Below are 18,536 nucleotides of genomic sequence, written 5' to 3'. Positions count from 1 at the left end.
CAGAAAAAGTGTATGTTTTTCACCATTTTAGCATTGTTCCATCATTTAAAATCATTACATTTGATACCAAAATGTTTCGTTTAAACGACGATATCACTTTTATTTCAGCATGAAATATTTTTAGTCATGGAAATTTAAAACACAGTTTTGCTTATCGCATCCACAAAATGTAGCTAAGTCAGTAAGTGGGTATACTTTATATCTTACAGGTAAAAACTTGTTCATGTGTTTCATTGTGTGTAAGTTAATGTTTCACTTGTTGAATTGTTCATACACCCTATCTGAGTATCAAAAGAAATACAAGTCAGCCTTATTTCTCTGGTGTAAAAAACAACTGCCCATTATCAATTTTGTGATACAGACTGTTTAACTTCTGCATACGTTTCAACTGTATTTTCACTTGTGTCTCCTTGGATCTTTCTTTCTTTATTTGGTGTTTAACGTCGTTTTCAACCACGAAGGTTATATCGCGACGGGGAAAGGGGGGGAGATGGGATAGAGCCACTTGTTAATTGTTTCTTGTTCACAAAAGCACTAATCAAAAATTTGCTCCAGGGGCTTGCAACGTAGTACAATATATTACCTTACTGGGAGAATGCAAGTTTCCAGTACAAAGGACTTAACATTTCTTACATACTGCTTGACTAAAAATCTGTACAAACATTGACTATATTCTGTACAAGAAACACTTAACAAGGGTAAAAGGAGAAACATAATCCGTTAGTCGCCTCTTACGACATGCTGGGGAGCATCGGGTAAATTCTTCCCCCTAACCCGCGGGGGTGTCTCCTTGGAACTTCAGTATTTGAATAACAGCTATTGATTCTCTTTGTGAACTATTCATACCATACACCGTAGGCAAACACTTGGCATGACAAAGGCTTGAACCATAAAAGATAACAACAGTATGACTTCATCTTGCTTTTGCAGAAAGAATATATTACTATTAACAGGAAATATATACATGTGTATAGTGCGCTTGTATTGGTCACACAGCAGTATCACAAATCATGGTATATATTTATGTATGCGACATAGGTATCATGAGTGTAAAGTTGCATAATTCAACACAGCAGTGGAGTTGCAGCAGTTACTAGGGCATATTACTTGCAAAAGACTGACAGCAGACAGTTCTGAGACAATTAATCCCTGACAATAGAACAAACACATGAATCAAAAGTAAAAATGAATCAAATGACTAGCTTTCACGAGAAACAGTCATTTCTTTTTCTGGAACTTAAAAAAAACACCTCTGTCCCGTCCATTTCAGCACAGATAACAATCAATGCTGCTGGTCTTCTCTACGTTTTAAAGTAAAAGAAAAAGCAGTCCCCTGATCTTTCGCATGTATCTTGTCTGTCATTCAGAGTCTAGTTTTCACAAATCGACAGTGTCAAATCAACACACAAAACTCGTTAAATGAAATGCAATTTGATTTTCCCCCCTAGTGTATGCCAATAAATGCTCTGTACACTGATTGTAGAAAGAACATTATTGGCACACACCACACAGTGTGCCCTGAGCATAAAAAAATATAAGCACACAGATTCAAACGTGTTACATGTAAAAGGTAAATCAAAAAATAATTAAAAAAATCATTCTGGTAAAATTGGACGGAATGTTTAAAAAAACCTGAGTTACTAAGAAGCGAAGCATTACAAAAAGGCTTGTGCACATTTCTTCTTTTGTTGTTGTCAACAAACACTTGGGGTATAAATACAAAAACGTTGATAAAGGGAAATGTGTATGTTAATACGCTTGGCACACAACTCTATATAGTACACAAAAATATCATCTAAATGCTGATTTATAAACAAATCAGAAACCTCTCATGAACAGACTCCTAAGGGACCAGTACACGTCTAGCCTTACAAGACTGCCATGATGTCCATTCACTCAGACAAGAGCCCTATTTTTGCATAATCAGGGCTTCCTCTGGCTAGTACCGTACAAAACCAGGGGTATGGGTGTGCGAGGACTGAGTGTTGTATGCGCGTCATTTCTTTCTTTCTTTATTTGGTGTTTAACGTCGTTTTCAACCACGAAAGTTACATCGCGACGGGGAAAGGGGGGAGATGGGATAGAGCCACTTGTCAATTGTTTCTTGTTCACAAAAGCACTTATCAAAAATTTGCTCCAGGGGCTTGCAACGTAGTACAATATATTACCTTACTGGGAGAATGCAAGTTTCCAGTACAAAGGACTTAACATTTCTTACATACTGCTTGACTAAAATCTTTACAAAAATTGACTATATTCTATACAAGAAACACTTAACAAGGGTAAAAGGAGAAACAGAATCCGTTAGTCGCCTCTTACGACATGCTGGGGAGCATCGGGTAAATTCTTCCCCCTAACCCGCGGGGGGATATGCGCGTCATACCGCTTTAAAAAAGAAAAAAGTTACCTATACTCTGGTTTAGCCGGACATCCCTTGCAATAAGCAGTTTGTTCAGTGGCAATCCCCTTTTGTTTGTTTGTTCGTTCATGGGCTGAAACTCCCACGGCTTTTACGTGTATGACTGTTTTTACCCCGCCATTTAGGCAGCCATACGCCGCTTTCGGAGGAAGCATGCTGGGTATTTTCGTGTTTCTATAACCCACCGAACTCTGACATGGATTACAGGATCTTTTTCGTGCGCACTTGGTCTTGTGCTTGCATGTACACACGGGGGTGTTCAGACACGGAGGAGAGTCTGCACACAAAGTTGACTCTGAGAAAATAAATCTCAGGCCGAACGTGGGGACGAACTCACGCTGACAGCGGCCAACTGGATACAAATCCAGCGCGCTACCGACTGAGTTACATCCCCGCCCCATCCACTTGAACAAAAATGAGTGATTGAATTTGAGTACAAGAGTGGAAAAGGCACTTGACCTAGTTCACATTTGAAAATTTTGAAAAAGGTGCTCTGGTCTTTTTGTGCAAAGCTGGTAAAGTGTGCCGAAAGGAAGGGGCATTGGCTGCTGCACGAGACAATCACTGATAATAAAGGATTCTGTCATGATAGGCTTCATCGTACATATAAACAGAATAATGAAAAATAACATCACAAGGTGACATGACATGTGATACAGCATAAATGCAGCAGTCTTCACTATCTGCTCCGTAGAGCTCGCATATGAAGTTCGATCCAACAAATAATCAACTGAAGCAATGTACAAGCAGCTATCATCCTAGGTAAACCCAGAACATGTATCTTTCTGCTAAGGCAGAAATTACCCCCAAAATCATAATAGCTGCTTCTCAGAGTTTTTCTGAGTCGTCCAGTGAATATTTACGACTGTTAAATAAATACAAGTGTAGAATACAGAAAAGGCAAATGCAGATAAACTCAAAGCAAAAGTAACACAAGTAAAATACATGTAAATTAAGTAATGTATGGAACCACTAGGGCAATGCAGCAAGTTACACTTCGAGTAAATTAATTATACCCGTGCAACAAAGGGCGACCCCTATAGTATCACATAAGACACAAACTGACCATTACATCCAAGATACAACCATATTTATGTTTTGATGCACTGAATGCTGAGCTGAGAGAAATGGAATGTGTATGTTATGTTTGTATTCAACAACTTCGAGAGTGTCTTGCAGACCAACACATTTATAATTTCCCCATGCAAAATGGTGCAAAAAGTTTAGTCAGTGCCCATAGATGATGGGGTCCATATCCAGAGATTGAAGAAAAAGATGAAAAAAGGAAGCACACATATTTTCTCTTTAAAAGTGAAGGACAATTTATCATCAATTATTATAGGGGAAAAGAGGGAGGGGGGAGCAGTAAAACCTGCTCACTGCTCACACTAGCAGAGTAAATGTGTGTGTGTAGGGTGAGCGGGGCGAGAGCCTGGAGAGGAGGGTGTTTACAACAGCTGTATTTGCTGTTCCAGAACACATACTGTTCATGGTCAGTACCAACATGCCTGTGTGGTTATCTGTGTGTGTGTGTGGTTGTACAGGGTGACCCAAAAAAAAGAGTACCCAAACAAAACGTCATAAATTGAACAAAAATAAAGCAATCTTCATAAAATTTATTTACACACACAAGTAGCCTCTGCATGATTTGCACAGGAAATGTTAGTGTCTTTCAGAAAAGTTATGCTCATTCTACAGAACATGCTCCAAATGGCCTCCCCCGGATTTAAATCCCCCAGATTTCTATCTTTGGGGGTTCCTGAAAGACAACGTCTACAGGAACAACCCACAGACAATCACAGAACTCAAGAGAGCCATCACAACAACCATTCGCGGAATCTCGCAACAGGAGTGTGTGCGGGTGATTGAAAAGGACTGGGTGAAAAAAGGACTGGGTGGCCGAGTGGTAACGCACTTGCGCTCGGAATCGAGAGGTTGCGTGATCGACCCTGGGTCGGGCCGCTATTTACTCCCCCCTTTCCTAACCTAGATGGTGGGTTCAAGTGCTAGTCTTTCGGATGAGACGAAAAACCGAGGTCCCTGTTCGTGTACACTATATTGGGGTGTGCACGTTAAAGATCCCACGATTGACAAAAGGGTCTTTCCTGGCAAAATTGTATAGGCATAGATAAAAATGTCCATCAAATACCCGTGTGACTTGGAATAAAGGCCGCGAAAGGTGAACATTCGCCTAACAGGCTTGAGGTTTGCTGGTCGATGTGAATGCGTGATATATTGTGCAAAAAATTCCATCTCACACGGCATAAAGCGCTTTGAACTTCAGATAAGGCGCTATATAAATAAATAGAGAGAATAATAATTGATAACTTTGCGCGGCAAGTTCAAGTTTGCCTGCAGCGGCGCGGAGGCCATTTGGAGCATGTTCTGTAGAATGAGCATAACTTTCCTGAAAGACAAGCTAGAACGCTAAAATTTTCTGTGAATATCATGCAGAGGCTACTTGTGTGTGTAAATAAATTTTATGAAGATTGCTTTATTTTTGTTCAATTTATGACGTTTTGTTTGGGTACTCTTTTTTGGGGGTCACCCTGTATGTCAGCAGGTGTGTTCGTCATATATGTTTGAGACAGACAGCTGAAGCAGCAAGTATCACATTTCAAGTTACATACACGCCAATTTGCGCACTCAACAGAATCATTATCAATTCATTTACCATCTAATTGTCTGAGAAGAACACATTCTTTTAAAAGTGAAGTCTACGCTCAAACACTTATTAAGTTAAAAACTCATGAAACTGAAAACTGTTGATCTCCAAATATTAATGGTCACTTCTAGTTCTACCATTTGCCCTCTGCAAATGCTGGACACCTAGGAATAGACCTAAAGCATGCATCTTTTCATTTCAGACAATGCTTTAATGAAAATGTCCTGTAATGAGGGGTGTTCTCCCCAGGGAGGGTGTCAAGCCATGCAGACTTAAAGTGTCCTTTCCTCAGAGGTCCCTAATTGTCATAAAAAGGTCCCTTGCTGGGGTACACATTTATTTCCAAGAAAGTTGTAGAATTGTCCTTCAAAGTGAAAAAAAAGGTGTCCTTTGCTTTAAGGTGTCCTATTACAAAAAGGTTCCTGACAAGGATCATTGTTCCCATGGGAAATGAACAGATGTCCTTGAACAGGAAATATCCTTGTACAGTATCTGTTAAAAAAAAAACAACTTTCCACAGAAGCCTTTTGAGAAAAATAAGGACAAAAATTGTCTTTGGATTTTGCGGGATGGTAACCCTTGTTCAGACAATTCTTAGAAAACGTTGCGTTCAGGGGGGGAAAAACAGGCTTCCTCTCATTCAAGATTGTCAGAGAGATGACTTCCATTTGAAAAGTTAGGTCGAGTCTCGCTCCAATGAAATGGTGGCTCATAGCCATCTCAAAAGCACATAACACCATCTTGCTGTGGGTAAAAATATAATCCCACTTTCGTAATGTCACTCTGGGTCAGATTAGGTGTTGTGTGTTCACGGTCCACCGAGTACAATCACAACAGTTCACGCTCTAACGACGCCATGAGATCCTGCTCAGAAGCGTTGTACCGTGGCAAATCTTCGGACCTGAAATGAAAAAGAACCGAGATTAAATAGGAGGTTTTTTCTAGGTCTTTTCTCAGTCAACAGTAAACATGTAAGCTCATTTGTTTTTGTTCATATGTGTTCAGACAGCTGGTCGTGTTTACACTAGGCTGTGCATAAGGTTGCTTGTTTTGTACAATTGTAAATCATTGCTTCAAAACATCAGAAGGAAGAGCAGGCTTTTAAAATAGCATTTATAAACACACACACACACACACATATGAACATATCTTTTCCGGTCATTTTTATAAATAGTGATGGTGTTGAATAGACGAACGGGCGGGGATGTACCTCAGTCGGTAGCGCGCTGGATTTGTATCCAGTTGGCCGCTGTCAGCGTGAGTTCGTCCCCACGTTCGGCGAGAGATTTATTTCTCAGAGTCAACTTTGTGCGCAGACTCTCCTCGGTGTCCGAACACCCCCATGTGTACACGCAAGCACAAGACCAAGTGCGCACGAAAATGATCCTGTAATCCATGTCAGAGTTCGGTGGGTTATAGAAACACGAAAATACCCAGCATGCTTCCTCCGAAAACGGCGTATGGCTGCCTAAATGGCGGGGTAAAAAACGGTCATACACGTAAAATTCCACTCGTACAAAAAAAACCACACGAGTGTACGTGGGAGTTTCAGCCCGCGAACGCAGAAGAAGAAGAAGAAGAATAGACGAACGCCTGAAATAACTGGGTCCAGTCCGTATGGGTTGTAAAGGAGTGACTCTTGCTTTTATTGAGGCAAATGTTCCTCACGTGCTCCTTGACCACATGTTCTGAGTATCCCTCGCAAGTGACGCTGATGGGGTCTATGTCGACCAAAAGAGTGGGATTCCCTGTAGGTGGAGTTCCTGGAGGGGGATTCCCTGTATACAGGGAATCCCACAGGGTGGAGTTTTTCAATAAAACTTGCAGACCATACTCGAATTTCTAAGAAATATCAAAAAAGATAGAAAAACATCAAATTCTACTGATGTCGCCAAGCATCACGTGACTTTCAGCGATATCGGCGACACGCTACATGAACGAAATCCTGTTGTATTCCCTGTATACAGGGAATCCCCCTCCAGGAACTCCACCTACAGGGAATCCCACTCTTTTGGTCGACATAGACCCCATCAGCGCAAGTGACTGGCCAATAATGCCACGTGGGTAAGTTTACCTCATAACAAGTCGCGTAAGGCGAAATAACAACATTTAGTCAAGCTGTCGAACTCACAGAATGAAACTGAACGCACTGCATTTTTTCACAATGACTGTAGTCCGCCGCTCGTGCAAAACGCAGTGAAGCTGACGAGCCTGTTTAGCGCGGTAGTGGTTTCGCTGTGTTGCATAGCACGCTTTTCTGTACCTCTCTTCGTTATAACTTTCTGAGCGTGTTTTTAATCCAAACATATCATATCCATATGTTTTGGGAATCAGGAACCGACAAGGAATAAGATGAAATTGTTTTTAAATCGATTTCGGAAATTTAATTTTGATCATAATTTTTATATTTTTAATTTTCAGACCTTGTTTTTAATCCGAATATAACATATTTATATGTTTTTGGAATCAGAAAATGATGAAGAATAAGATGAACGTAATTTTGGATCGTTTTATACAAAAAAAATGTAATTACAATTTTCAGATTTTTAATGACCAAAGTCATTAATTAATTTTGTAGCCACCATGCTGAAATGCAATACACATGTACCAAAGTCCGGCCTTTGTCAAAGATTGCTTTACAAATATTTCAATCAATTTGATTGAAAAATGACGGTGTGACAGTGCCACCTCAACTTTTACAAAAAGCCGGATATGACGTCATCAAAGACATTTATCCAAAAAGAACCTCTGGGGATAGCATACCCAGGAACTCTCATGTAAAATTTCATAAAGATCGGTCCAGTAGTTTACTCTGAATCGCTCTAAACACACACACACACACACACACACACACACACACACACACACACACACACACACACCACGACCCTCGTCTCGATTCCCCCTCTAAAAAAGCACACACAAAAGCACACGGGTAACATGTCTTTTGGAAGTATCAAAAGCAAAGTATCTGCAGCCATGAGTACAGAATTTAGAAAAACATAAAAACATAATTTAACATTTAAAAATAAAAGACCATATAAATTTTTAAAAAGACTATAAAAATAAACAAATACACATATATAGCTTGTTACCTCGGCTTTCTAAGGGTACAATTAATCATCGAATAACATGGTAAAGATGGAAAACATTCAACATAAATTTAAAGAAAAACAAGTCGCGTAAGGCGAAAATACAACATTTAGTCAAGTAGCTGTCGAACTCACAGAATGAAACTGAACGCAATGCCATTTTTCAGCAAGACCTTATACTCGTAGCATCGTCAGTCCACCGCTCATGGCAAAGGCAGTGAAATTGGCAAGAAGAGCGGGGTAGTAGTTGCGCTAAGAAGGATAGCACGCTTTTCTGTACCTCTCTTTGTTTTAACTTTCTGAGCGTGTTTTTAATCCAAACATATCATATCTATATATTTTTGGAATCAGGAACCGACAAGGAATAAGATGAAAGTGTTTTTAAATTGATTTCGAAAAAAAAAATTTGATAATAATTTTTATATATTTACTTTTCAGAGCTTGTTTTTAATCCGAATATAACATATTTATATGTTTTTGGAATCAGCAAATGATGGAGAATAAGATAAACGTAAATTTGGATCGTTTTATAAATTTTTATTTTTTTTTACAATTTTCAGATTTTTAATGACCAAAGTCATTAATTAATTTTTAAGCCACCAAGCTGAAATGCAATACCGAACCCCGGGCTTCGTCGAAGATTACTTGACCAAAATTTCAACCAATTTGGTTGAAAAATGAGGGCGTGACAGTGCCGCCTCAACTTTCACGAAAAGCCGGATATGACGTCATCAAAGACATTTATCAAAAAAATGAAAAAAACGTTCGGGGATTTCATACCCAGGAACTCTCATGTCAAATTTCATAAAGATCGGTCCAGTAGTTTAGTCTGAATCGCTCTACACACACACACACACAGACAGACAGACGCACATACACCACGACCCTCGTTTCGATTCCCCCTCGATGTTAAAATATTTAGTCAAAACTTGACTAAATATAAAAAAGGCAACTGACGTTTGCTGTCGACGCGACGTGACATCAAACTCATCCATGTTGTCTCGCTGACCAGGCATGTACTGAACGGAGTTGTCTGCAATAATACACAGTAAGTCTACATTACATAAATGATTGAAATCTTTAAAAATAAAAAATCTCTGAATGAAGTAATTCTAGCAGAAATCAAAGTACAGATCTAGAGAGAGAGAATGATTTACTTAATAAATAAACCACTAGGAAGAAATTATATCTGGTTTGGCATAGACAGGGTGACACTGATTTAATACTAAATAAAATAACTGACAAAATGAACATACATGTACAAACTTGACATTTCTCTAAAATCATCCATACTAGTTTCTCTCTTCTATACCATGGCTGAATTTTTCTATTATCTGCTTTTAATATGAGAACAATACCCAGAGATTTGTGTAATTAGGAGATTTACTCTCTGTCTCTCTCCCTCTCTCTTAGTCTCACACTCACTCTCTGTCTCTCTCTTAGTTCTTCTATCATTGTAATCGTAATCAGATGCACAAAACGCTTGAATTACTATTGAAGGCAAAGCCAGTCACGAGTCGATCAGGAGTGAGGGTGGGCTACAGGAACAGCCCTATACACATGTGCTTTGCTGTACAAAAAGGTTTGCAAGGGCATACCAGGAGACATCAGCAGTCAGACTTTATCACAAACAGCTCTCTACAACTCACACCGGCAATCCATTCAAGGATGAATTATTTTCAACAAAATAACTCACACTGAGGTCCAGGGGGCCGCGTAGGTCCCCTGGTGAGGTCCATGGGTAGATCCCCTGGTGGGGTCGTGGGGACAACACCCCCAAAAGCAGAAGCATTTTGGCCTTGTAAATACGACTGTAACCCCTTCTGGTGAAAGGTAAATTGTTGTAGGCGGGGATATAGCTCAGTCGGTAGCGCACTGGATTTGTATCCAGTTGGCCGCTGTCAGCGTGAGTTCGTCCCCACGTTCGGCGAGAGATTTATTTCTCAGAGTCAACTTTGTGTGCAGACTCTCCTCAGTGTCCGAACACCCCCGTGTGTACACGCAAGCACAAGACCAAGTGCGCACGAAAAAGATCCTGTAATCCATGTCAGAGTTCGGTGGGTTATAGAAACACGAAAATACCCAGCATGCTTCCCCCGAAAGCGGCGTATGGCTGCCTAAATGGCGGGGTAAAAACGGTCATACACGTAAAATTCCACTCGTGCAAAAAACACGTAGTGTATGTGGGAGTTTCATCCCACGAACGCAGAAGAAGAAAAGGTAAATTGTGCATGTGAAGAAAAACACAATTTTGTCCCTCTCGCCTGGGTTAAACTATTATTTGCGCGTGTAGTTTTTTTGTGTTGTTTTCGCGGAAATCCGCAAAATTGCGGAGATTTGGATTGCCTGCTCACAGATGTCTGACTGGCAGCTATTGAGCTATAAATAGCTTAGAACCTGCAGGCAACTCTACAGAACAACTGCTGTGAAAGGGAGACTATCGCGTCACATTACCATCAATCATTCAGCACCCAGCACTCACCTTGGTTTCCACTTGTTGTGAAGATGGTTCTTTTCTGATTCGTTGCCTGAAAACAAATCAAAATGACACAATTTTACTTAAGGCCAATTTCATTCACCATTGTTTTGTTAATTTCAGTTCAAATTTGATCTCCCACAACAACTAGAAACACTAAACGTTGTCTGACCTTTAACTTATTTGTACACAGTAGACGTTTTCTGGAAATAACTCATGTTGGAAATGTTCGCTCGATATGATGCCATTTTCTTTCAAAAATAAGCACATCCCAGTTCATGATTTGTTGCAGTAGTGACCGCTGGCCTGTTGTGAACAAGGTGTTTTGCTTGAGGTCACCTGACTTTCAGGTCACATGAGATTGGGAAAACATGTGTGCTGAGTGATCACTGCAGGCAATTTGCAGCAAAATGTGGCTCTGATGTGCATAGTTTTGAAAAAAAAGTTCATCACATCGAATGGACGCTGCATAATATACACATTGGAGTGAATTACGCATTGCAGTCGCTGGGTTTTTTTCACTTAGGGAGTGTGTTATTTCCAAGCATTGTCTATTTAAGCATTCATTCAAAGTTTTTCTCTTTGTGGACAAAATAAACTTGAACAGATTAAAAACAAAATAAAATGGCAATGTTTCATTCACACAAGCAATCAGAGGGTCATCCTACTTGCTGAGCAGCACTTTACTAATCAAGACTTAACACACAATGCTCTTTTTATCTCATCACAGAGGTTACACCATAGACATGACAGACTTTGTTCACAAATCTCTCACCTGTCCAAAGTTAACTGAACGAAACTTGTTTGGATCGAAGCCAGTGGATCCTGAATGCATCTCCTGCAAAGAAAAATAAAATAATCCCGTGGTATCTGATGGGAGGACACCTCCCTATAGGGGACACCTGTGTGTCCCTTGGTCTATGAACTTTACCAAAGTATACCATACCTACACCTGCACTGAAGGGACACTGTAAACTGGTTTTAAGAAGAACTTTTTTTCTCAAACTCTAAGACAATTTAAAATGAAAAATCCATGAGTGCTCTTATCACAGGTACAGAAGTAATGTGCCCTTGTGAAACTGCAAAAATCTGAGAATCTCGGGTCTCTTCTTCTTCTTCGTTCATGGGCTTAGACTCCCACGTTCACTCATGTTTTTAGCACGAGTGGATGTTTACGTGTATGACCGTTTTTACCTCGTCATTCAGGCAGCATAAGCCGATTTCGGGGGAGGGTATTTTTGTGTTTCTATAACCCACCGAACTCGGACATGGATTACAGGATCTTTTCCTGGTCGTGGGCTTGCGTGTACACACGAAGGGGGTTAAGTCCAGTGATGTACATTTTTCTAGCAGCCTTTAGGACAATTGTCCTGAAGACTGAAAATCAATAGGACACAGTGTCCTGAGATTGCAATTTCAATAGTACAAAAACACGACTCGTAAAACCGCATTTAAAAAGATTTTTCAGTTTAAATTCTTCCACCTTCTGCGACTGTCATGACTAGATACTCAAAGGATTGAATCACATTTCAAAGTTATTTGAACAGTTGTCGGTTTTTTTCACTGCTCATCTGTCGACAAGTTCGAACGCACAACGGTTTTTCCAGATATTATGATGAAAAGTAATGCCTTGCGCATGTGCGAACATGCACGGGTGGTTCCCATTGGTTTAAACGATTTATTGCTGAGCCAATGAATGCACTCGAGGCACCATATGGGTTCAGTTTTCTTTTTTTCTTCTTGATCCAACTTGAGGATAAATTAATTCAAAGAATCAGATCCCATATGGTGCCTCGTTCACTCAACAAACTGGTCACACGCAGTGCATACTTTCGCTTGGCAAAACCGAAACCAGCTTTCCTCACGCAGTGTTTACTTTCGCTTGGCAAAACCGAAACAAGCTTTCCTCTTGAAAATTGAACAGTCCGCATGTCCGCTTCATTGTCAAAAACGATCGGACCCTTGACCACTTCTTCTGTAGGTTAATCGGACCTGTGTCCTGCTGGGGTTAAAGCTATAGGTCCTGGGGAAATTGGATCGGTCAGAGACTGGAGACCGACTAAAATGTACATCACTGTAAGTCACTAGCAGGTCTGAACATAAGTTGACATGGGAGATCGGAAAAATCTCCATTCTTAACCCACCAGGCGGCAGCGACCGGGATTCGAACTCACGACCTCCCGATTAGGAGGCCGACGTCTTACCACCACGCCACTGCGCCCGTCAATCTTGGGTCTAAAAAGAGACAGTCTCAAAATGAAGATACATTTTCATATTGTCAACAAAATTTCTGAGAGAGCAGGGGGGGGGGGGGGGGGGGGGGGTGTGAGTCTCAAAACTTCGACACCTCTGTATCTAAAAATGATTTGTTGGCAACCTGCCCAGGTATGAAAATGTATCAGTCATTCTAATGGACCTACCTCCTCCTCCTCCCCCTCCTGTTCCCATGCCTTGGGGTCTCGGTAAATGGTCTTCTGTCGTATCAGCATTTGCTGGTTGACAGTGTACTGCTGGCGCTGCTTTCGTTGTGCGTAGGTCTCTGGGAGGTCCTCCTGTCTGACTGGATTCACGGTGTTGACCGGCCTGTTGCTGTACCTGTTGGGTTAGAATAAGGATAAGATTTCATATAGTCCTGTGAGGTTACTCTCATGGAAATTCAGGCTGCTTTCTCACTGGGGAAAGCCAGCTGCCATACAGTACTGCGCTACCCTATTATTTGTTTTCTTCCTGCATGCGTGTATTCATGTTTCCAAGCCCTGAGGCCTTGGCTGTGAACTTGGGATCTTTATCGTGCGCATGTGTGCACACGGGGGGTGTTTAGACACCGAGGAGAGTCTGCACAAAGTTGACTCTGGGAAATAAGTCCCTCGCTGAACGAGCGGATCGACCCCACGCCGATAGAGACAACTGGTTTTGAAGACAGCGCTGCTACTCACTGAGCTATTTCCCTTCCAAACTTATCTTGAACTTTAAGATTTTAAATTCAGGGATGTTTTGCGACTGCAATCTAAGGCTCTGAATTTGCAGAACTTGCTCTTGCAAGCATAACAAGTCATTTTAATTACCATTTGAGTTATGGAATGAACTTTATAGATGAGTTTTATTTACATGGGGTCAGTTTAGAAGGAAAACATTGGCGCCATCATTTTGAGAACTACAGTGACAAGCAAAGAGAGACAAATTATATGGCCAAAAGTATGGGTTTTCTTCCACCTTTTGGCCTTATATTTTGGTCATTTCCACACAAATGACCAAAATGATTCTCAATTTTGGAGCTCATTCCGTCAATAAAATAATGATTCTTTGCTTTGATGAAAATGACTTGTAAAGTTGTACCAAATATAACTCAATAACTGGATTGTGAGCTTTGAATTCACATCGAGGGATTGAATTTACAGCGACAAGTCCAACATTACCTACCTGTTGTTGTCAGCGATCAGTCCAACTGAACTGTGTATACAGTACTAGTTTTAAACTTTTACTGAGCCTGGGCCTCCCACAGACCCATTTTAACCAGCTCTACTTAAAACTCCACCCGCTGAACTTAAAACGTCCAAAAGGACCCATGCAGTTCATAACTCGGAAGAAGAAGCAGAACATACCTACCTGTTGTTGTCAGGGGATTGAATTTACAATTACAGCGATGAGTCCAACATTACCCACCTACCTGTTTTGTCAGTGGGAATCTGCTTTGGATTTACTGCGATAATTCCAACATTACCTAGGCCTACCTGTTGTTGTCAGTGGGAATCTGTAACACCTCGTTCAACTCGCGCTGAGATTCCTGGTCCGGTCTCCACACCCTGCTTTGTGTCGTCTGCTCCTCCGCTGCAGGGAACCGGTCGTAATCATTGGACCTGCCAATTTCTCCCCCTCCGCGGTCATTTTGGTTTCTGCTGCTGTCGTTCCAGCTGTTGTTTCTGTCCTCGAGCGTGTCCTCCGACTGAGTAATGAATGTCGTCTGCGCAGGTTGTTGTTGTTGCGGTAAAGGGTTGGAGCGAGAGCTCTGATTATTTACATTAGCAACAGGCTTCTCCGACTTCCCATCCCGCGCTGTGTCCTTACCTTTCTGGTCTTTGCTAGGTCCCGAACCCATTATGTCATGCGTAAACTACTTTTGTTTTTATCTACACAAGAAGCGATCGCAGAGACTTGAATTCGATCTCAGATTCGACCTCCATCGATGGAATGTTGTGCACGACTTCACCGCACTGTGTAGTGTGTAGTCCTTGCGTCACAGTGCAGGGCGAGTCCAAGTGTTTGGACGAGTCCATTTGTACAGCAAGGGTGATTAAGTTGTGGTTAAGTGGTAAGGGTAGTGTAGCTGCCTTGTGGAAAAAGATCTCCCACTCACGGTTTCCAACGGAAGGCTCGTCGTGGTGGTCTCCAAATCGCATTTGATTTTGAAAAATAAATAAAAGACAGTGAGTACCAAGAGTACAAGCTGCATGATACTATTAACCATGTAACATTGTGTTTGTTTTAGGTTCCGATTTACATTCCCGTTGGACCGGTGTGACGTTTTCATCTTTCGCCGTGTTGATATTTCGCTTCTCGGCCTCGTTGATCTAGAATAAACTCTACACTGAACAAAAAAACACACTTCGATAGTACTGATGAGCGATCTTGTGTACCTTACATTCATGGGGCCAAATTTGTCCAACCAATTTGTTTTATTTAACTTAGAAATTTGATTCATCCTCAGTAAAATGTTTCCTTCTTACTCAAGGGACGTAACCACTCAGTACATGTTTTGGAAGAATTCGATTTTGGGGTTGAAATCTATTAAATTTTACCACCAATTTTCTTCACATGCAAGAAACTGACATGCTTTTCGTCCTTAAATAATTTCACTTCTTAATTTTACCAGGAAACAACATTTCAGTCTTGAGTATATGTCGAGGGGGAAATATGTACACAGGCGAAAGATGAAATCGTGACACCGGCACGGCCGTTGGCCTAGTCGGTGGTAAGGCGTCCGCCCCGTTCGAACCCCGGCCCATACCTAAGACTTTAAAATTGGCAATCTAGTGGCTGCTCCGCCTGGCGTCTGGCATTATGGGGTTAGTGCTGGGACTGGTTGGTCCGGTGTCAGAATAATGTGACTGGGTGAGACATGAAGCCTGTGCTGCGACTTCTGTCTTGTCAGTGTGTGGCGCATGTTAAATGTCAAAGCAGCACCGCCCTGATATGGCCCTTCGTGGTCGGCTGGGCGTTAAGCAAACAAACAACAACAAAAAACATTCCCGTTATTAAGTTGACTTTGAATTGAACCATTCCAGTGTTGTTGTTGTTTTTGTTTTTGTTTTGTGTGTGTTTGTTTTTAGAAAGCACAAGAAGACAACATAACAAGCAAACAACGACATAATGATCAGTGAATGGGTGTTCTTTACACTGTACGATTTTTACATTTGTGCTATTGACAGTAATTTGTCCGCATTGCAAGGTTGTTTGTTTGTTGATGTTTTGTGTGTGTGTTTGATTGTTGAGTATTTTTACCACTATTTTCTTGTAGAACAATGTGGATAATACACTGTTTGAAAAATGTTATGTACATAGACTCCATCTTTCCATAACTTAAGCCTATAATGAGATATATTATTTGATCATAACTGTTATGGTTTATGACTTACGTTTTACCTGTGGCCGGAGGCTCTACATAAGACCACCAGCTTCGTAATTATCCAGAGCTGGACTCCAAGTGTAAAGGCGAACGACAAGAAGAAGAAGAAGACTTACGTTTTAATGTTGGAGCACAACGTCAGCATAATTAAAGTTTTTCGAAATGATTTATCTTCTGGTTTACAGGATCACAAAGTTACTTTATAATTATGAATTGTAATTGCTCTCTCTCTCTCTCTCTCTCTCTCTCTCTCTCTCTCTCTCTCTCTCTCTCTCTCTCTCTCTCTCTCTCTCTCTCTCTCTCTCTCCAAGGACAGATTGTAAGAAAAGGCATAGCCTTAAATATTAATCCTTGTTAAATAAAGTTCAATTCAATTCAATTCAATTCTCTCTCTCTCTCTCTCTCTGTCTCTCTCTGTCTCTCTCTCTCTCTCTCTCTCTCTCTCTCTCTCTCTCTCTCTCTCTCTCTCTCTCTCTCTCTCTCTCTCTCTCTCTCTTAGTCTCACTCTCAAGCCGGGTATTCTGCTTCAAGCGCTTAGAACTGTACCCACGGAATACGCGCTATATAAGCTTCATATTGATTGATTGATTGATTGAAGTCAAGTTACTTAGCCTGAAGGGGTCTAAGCCAACCAAATGTGGGTGCATTCCTTGTAGGTGCACTTCCTGTAGGCGTTTTTGCTGTCAGCTACAGGGAATGCACCCGGCCGGTGCATATACGACTGTAGGAAAGTACGATACCATTCAATCTCGCACCAAGCGCGTGATTCACCTCAGCCGGCGTCGCTTACCGGCCTTCATATAGACATCCCGGAAAACCGTATGCGGTTCGACATAGGAGGACTTGATTGATTTTTATATTTAGTCAAGTTTTGACTAAATATTTTAACATCGAGGGGGAATCGAAACGAGGGTCGTGGTGTATGTGTGTGTGTGTGTGTGTGTGTATGTGTGTGTGTGTGTGTGTGTGTGCGTGCGTGTAGAGCGATTCAGACCAAACTACTGGACCGATCTTTATGAAATTTGACATGAGAGTTCCTGGGATTGATATCCCCATACGTTTTTTTCATTTTTTTGATAAATGTCTTTGATGACGTCATATCCGGCTTTTCGTGAAAGTTGAGGCGGCACTGTCACGCCCTCATTTTTCAACCAAATTGGTTGAAATTTTAGTCAAGTAATCTTCGACAAAGCCCGGGGTTCGGTATTGCATTTCAGCTTGGTGGCTTAAAAATTAATTAATGACTTTGGTCATTAAAAATCTGAAAATTGTAAAAAAAAATAAAAATTTATAAAACGATCCAAATTTACGTTTATCTTATTCTCCATCATTTGCTGATTCCAAAAACATATAAATATGTTATATTCGGATTAAAAACAAGCTCTGAAAATTAAATATATAAAAATTATTATCAAAATTTTTTTTCGAAATCAATTTAAAAACACTTTCATCTTATTCCTTGTCGGTTCCTGATTCCAAAAATATATAGATATGATATGTTTGGATTAAAAACACGCTCAGAAAGTTAAAACGAAGAGAGGTACAGAAAAGCGTGCTATGCAGCATAGCGTAACCACTACCCCGCTCGCGCGCTCTTCTTGTCAATTTCACTGCCTATGCCGTGAGCGGTGGACCACGAGTATACGGTCTTGCTGCGTTTCATTCTGTGAGTTCGACAGCTACTTGACTAAATATTGTATTTTCGCCTTACGCGACTTGTTTTTATTTCTTCAATACAAATTGCCGCAAAACTGTAAATAGAATCTCTTTGAAAACTAAAGAAAATGATAAAAAAAACTATGAAATTTTACCGATGTGGCTGAGCATCACGTGACTTTCAGCGATATTGGCCAAACGCCGCAGTATAGAAAAAACACTCAGGTGCATACCCTGTATACAGAAGAAAAAAAAACGTTCCGCGGCGGCGAGAGATTTATTTCTCGGAGCCTCGAGTCGAGTCCTTTGTGCACTGGCGGACTCTCTTTGGTGTCCGAACACCCCCGTGTGCACACATGCGCACGGAAAAGATCCCAAGTTCACAGCAAAAGTCAGTCTCAGAGCTTGGAAGACACGCATGCATCATCTCTCGTCTCTGATTATCATGATCCTATTTCGATACTTTGATGAGCATAGACTGACTGACAAACCCAATGCTGGTGTGTCGACTGAAGAACTTCGGACAGCCACATATCAGTCGGGCTTGTTCACAGCGTACTACCAATACAGTCCCAATATAGGCCAACTGGTCTAAGAGGACGTTA

General features: G+C 41.0%; 1 protein-coding gene across 1 annotated transcript; it reads right to left on the bottom strand.

Moving 5' to 3' along the window:
- Positions 1 to 4,092: 4,092 nt before the first annotated feature.
- Positions 4,093 to 14,992, bottom strand: LOC138980617 (uncharacterized). Its single transcript, XM_070353539.1, has 6 exons — positions 14,384 to 14,992; positions 13,073 to 13,247; positions 11,428 to 11,490; positions 10,659 to 10,704; positions 9,134 to 9,209; positions 4,093 to 5,985 (listed from the first exon to the last, which is right to left on the bottom strand). The coding sequence occupies exons 1-6, from the start codon at positions 14,746 to 14,748 to the stop codon at positions 5,913 to 5,915; spliced, it is 798 nt and encodes a 265-aa protein (XP_070209640.1). The 5' UTR covers positions 14,749 to 14,992; the 3' UTR covers positions 4,093 to 5,912.
- Between the last annotated feature and the right edge of the window lie 3,544 nt (positions 14,993 to 18,536).

This window comes from Littorina saxatilis, linkage group LG11 (assembly GCF_037325665.1).
Source record: "Littorina saxatilis isolate snail1 linkage group LG11, US_GU_Lsax_2.0, whole genome shotgun sequence".
Taxonomy (NCBI): domain Eukaryota; kingdom Metazoa; phylum Mollusca; class Gastropoda; order Littorinimorpha; family Littorinidae; genus Littorina; species Littorina saxatilis.
Note: the sequence above shows the minus strand (reverse complement) of the source record. Positions and strands in the feature narration are given on the sequence as shown.

What these genes read in the sequence shown, in the direction of transcription:
- LOC138980617 (XM_070353539.1), bottom strand. Translation starts at nt 14,748, where the DNA reads ATGGGTTCGGGACCTAGCAAAGACCAGAAAGGTAAGGACACAGCGCGG. An exon ending in ATTCCCACTGACAACAACAG is followed by an intron (nt 13,248 to 14,383) that starts GTAGGCCTAGGT and finishes CTAACCCAACAG; the next exon opens with GTACAGCAACAGGCCGGTCA. An exon ending in CACAACAAGTGGAAACCAAG is followed by an intron (nt 9,210 to 10,658) that starts GTGAGTGCTGGG and finishes GTATTATTGCAG; the next exon opens with ACAACTCCGTTCAGTACATG.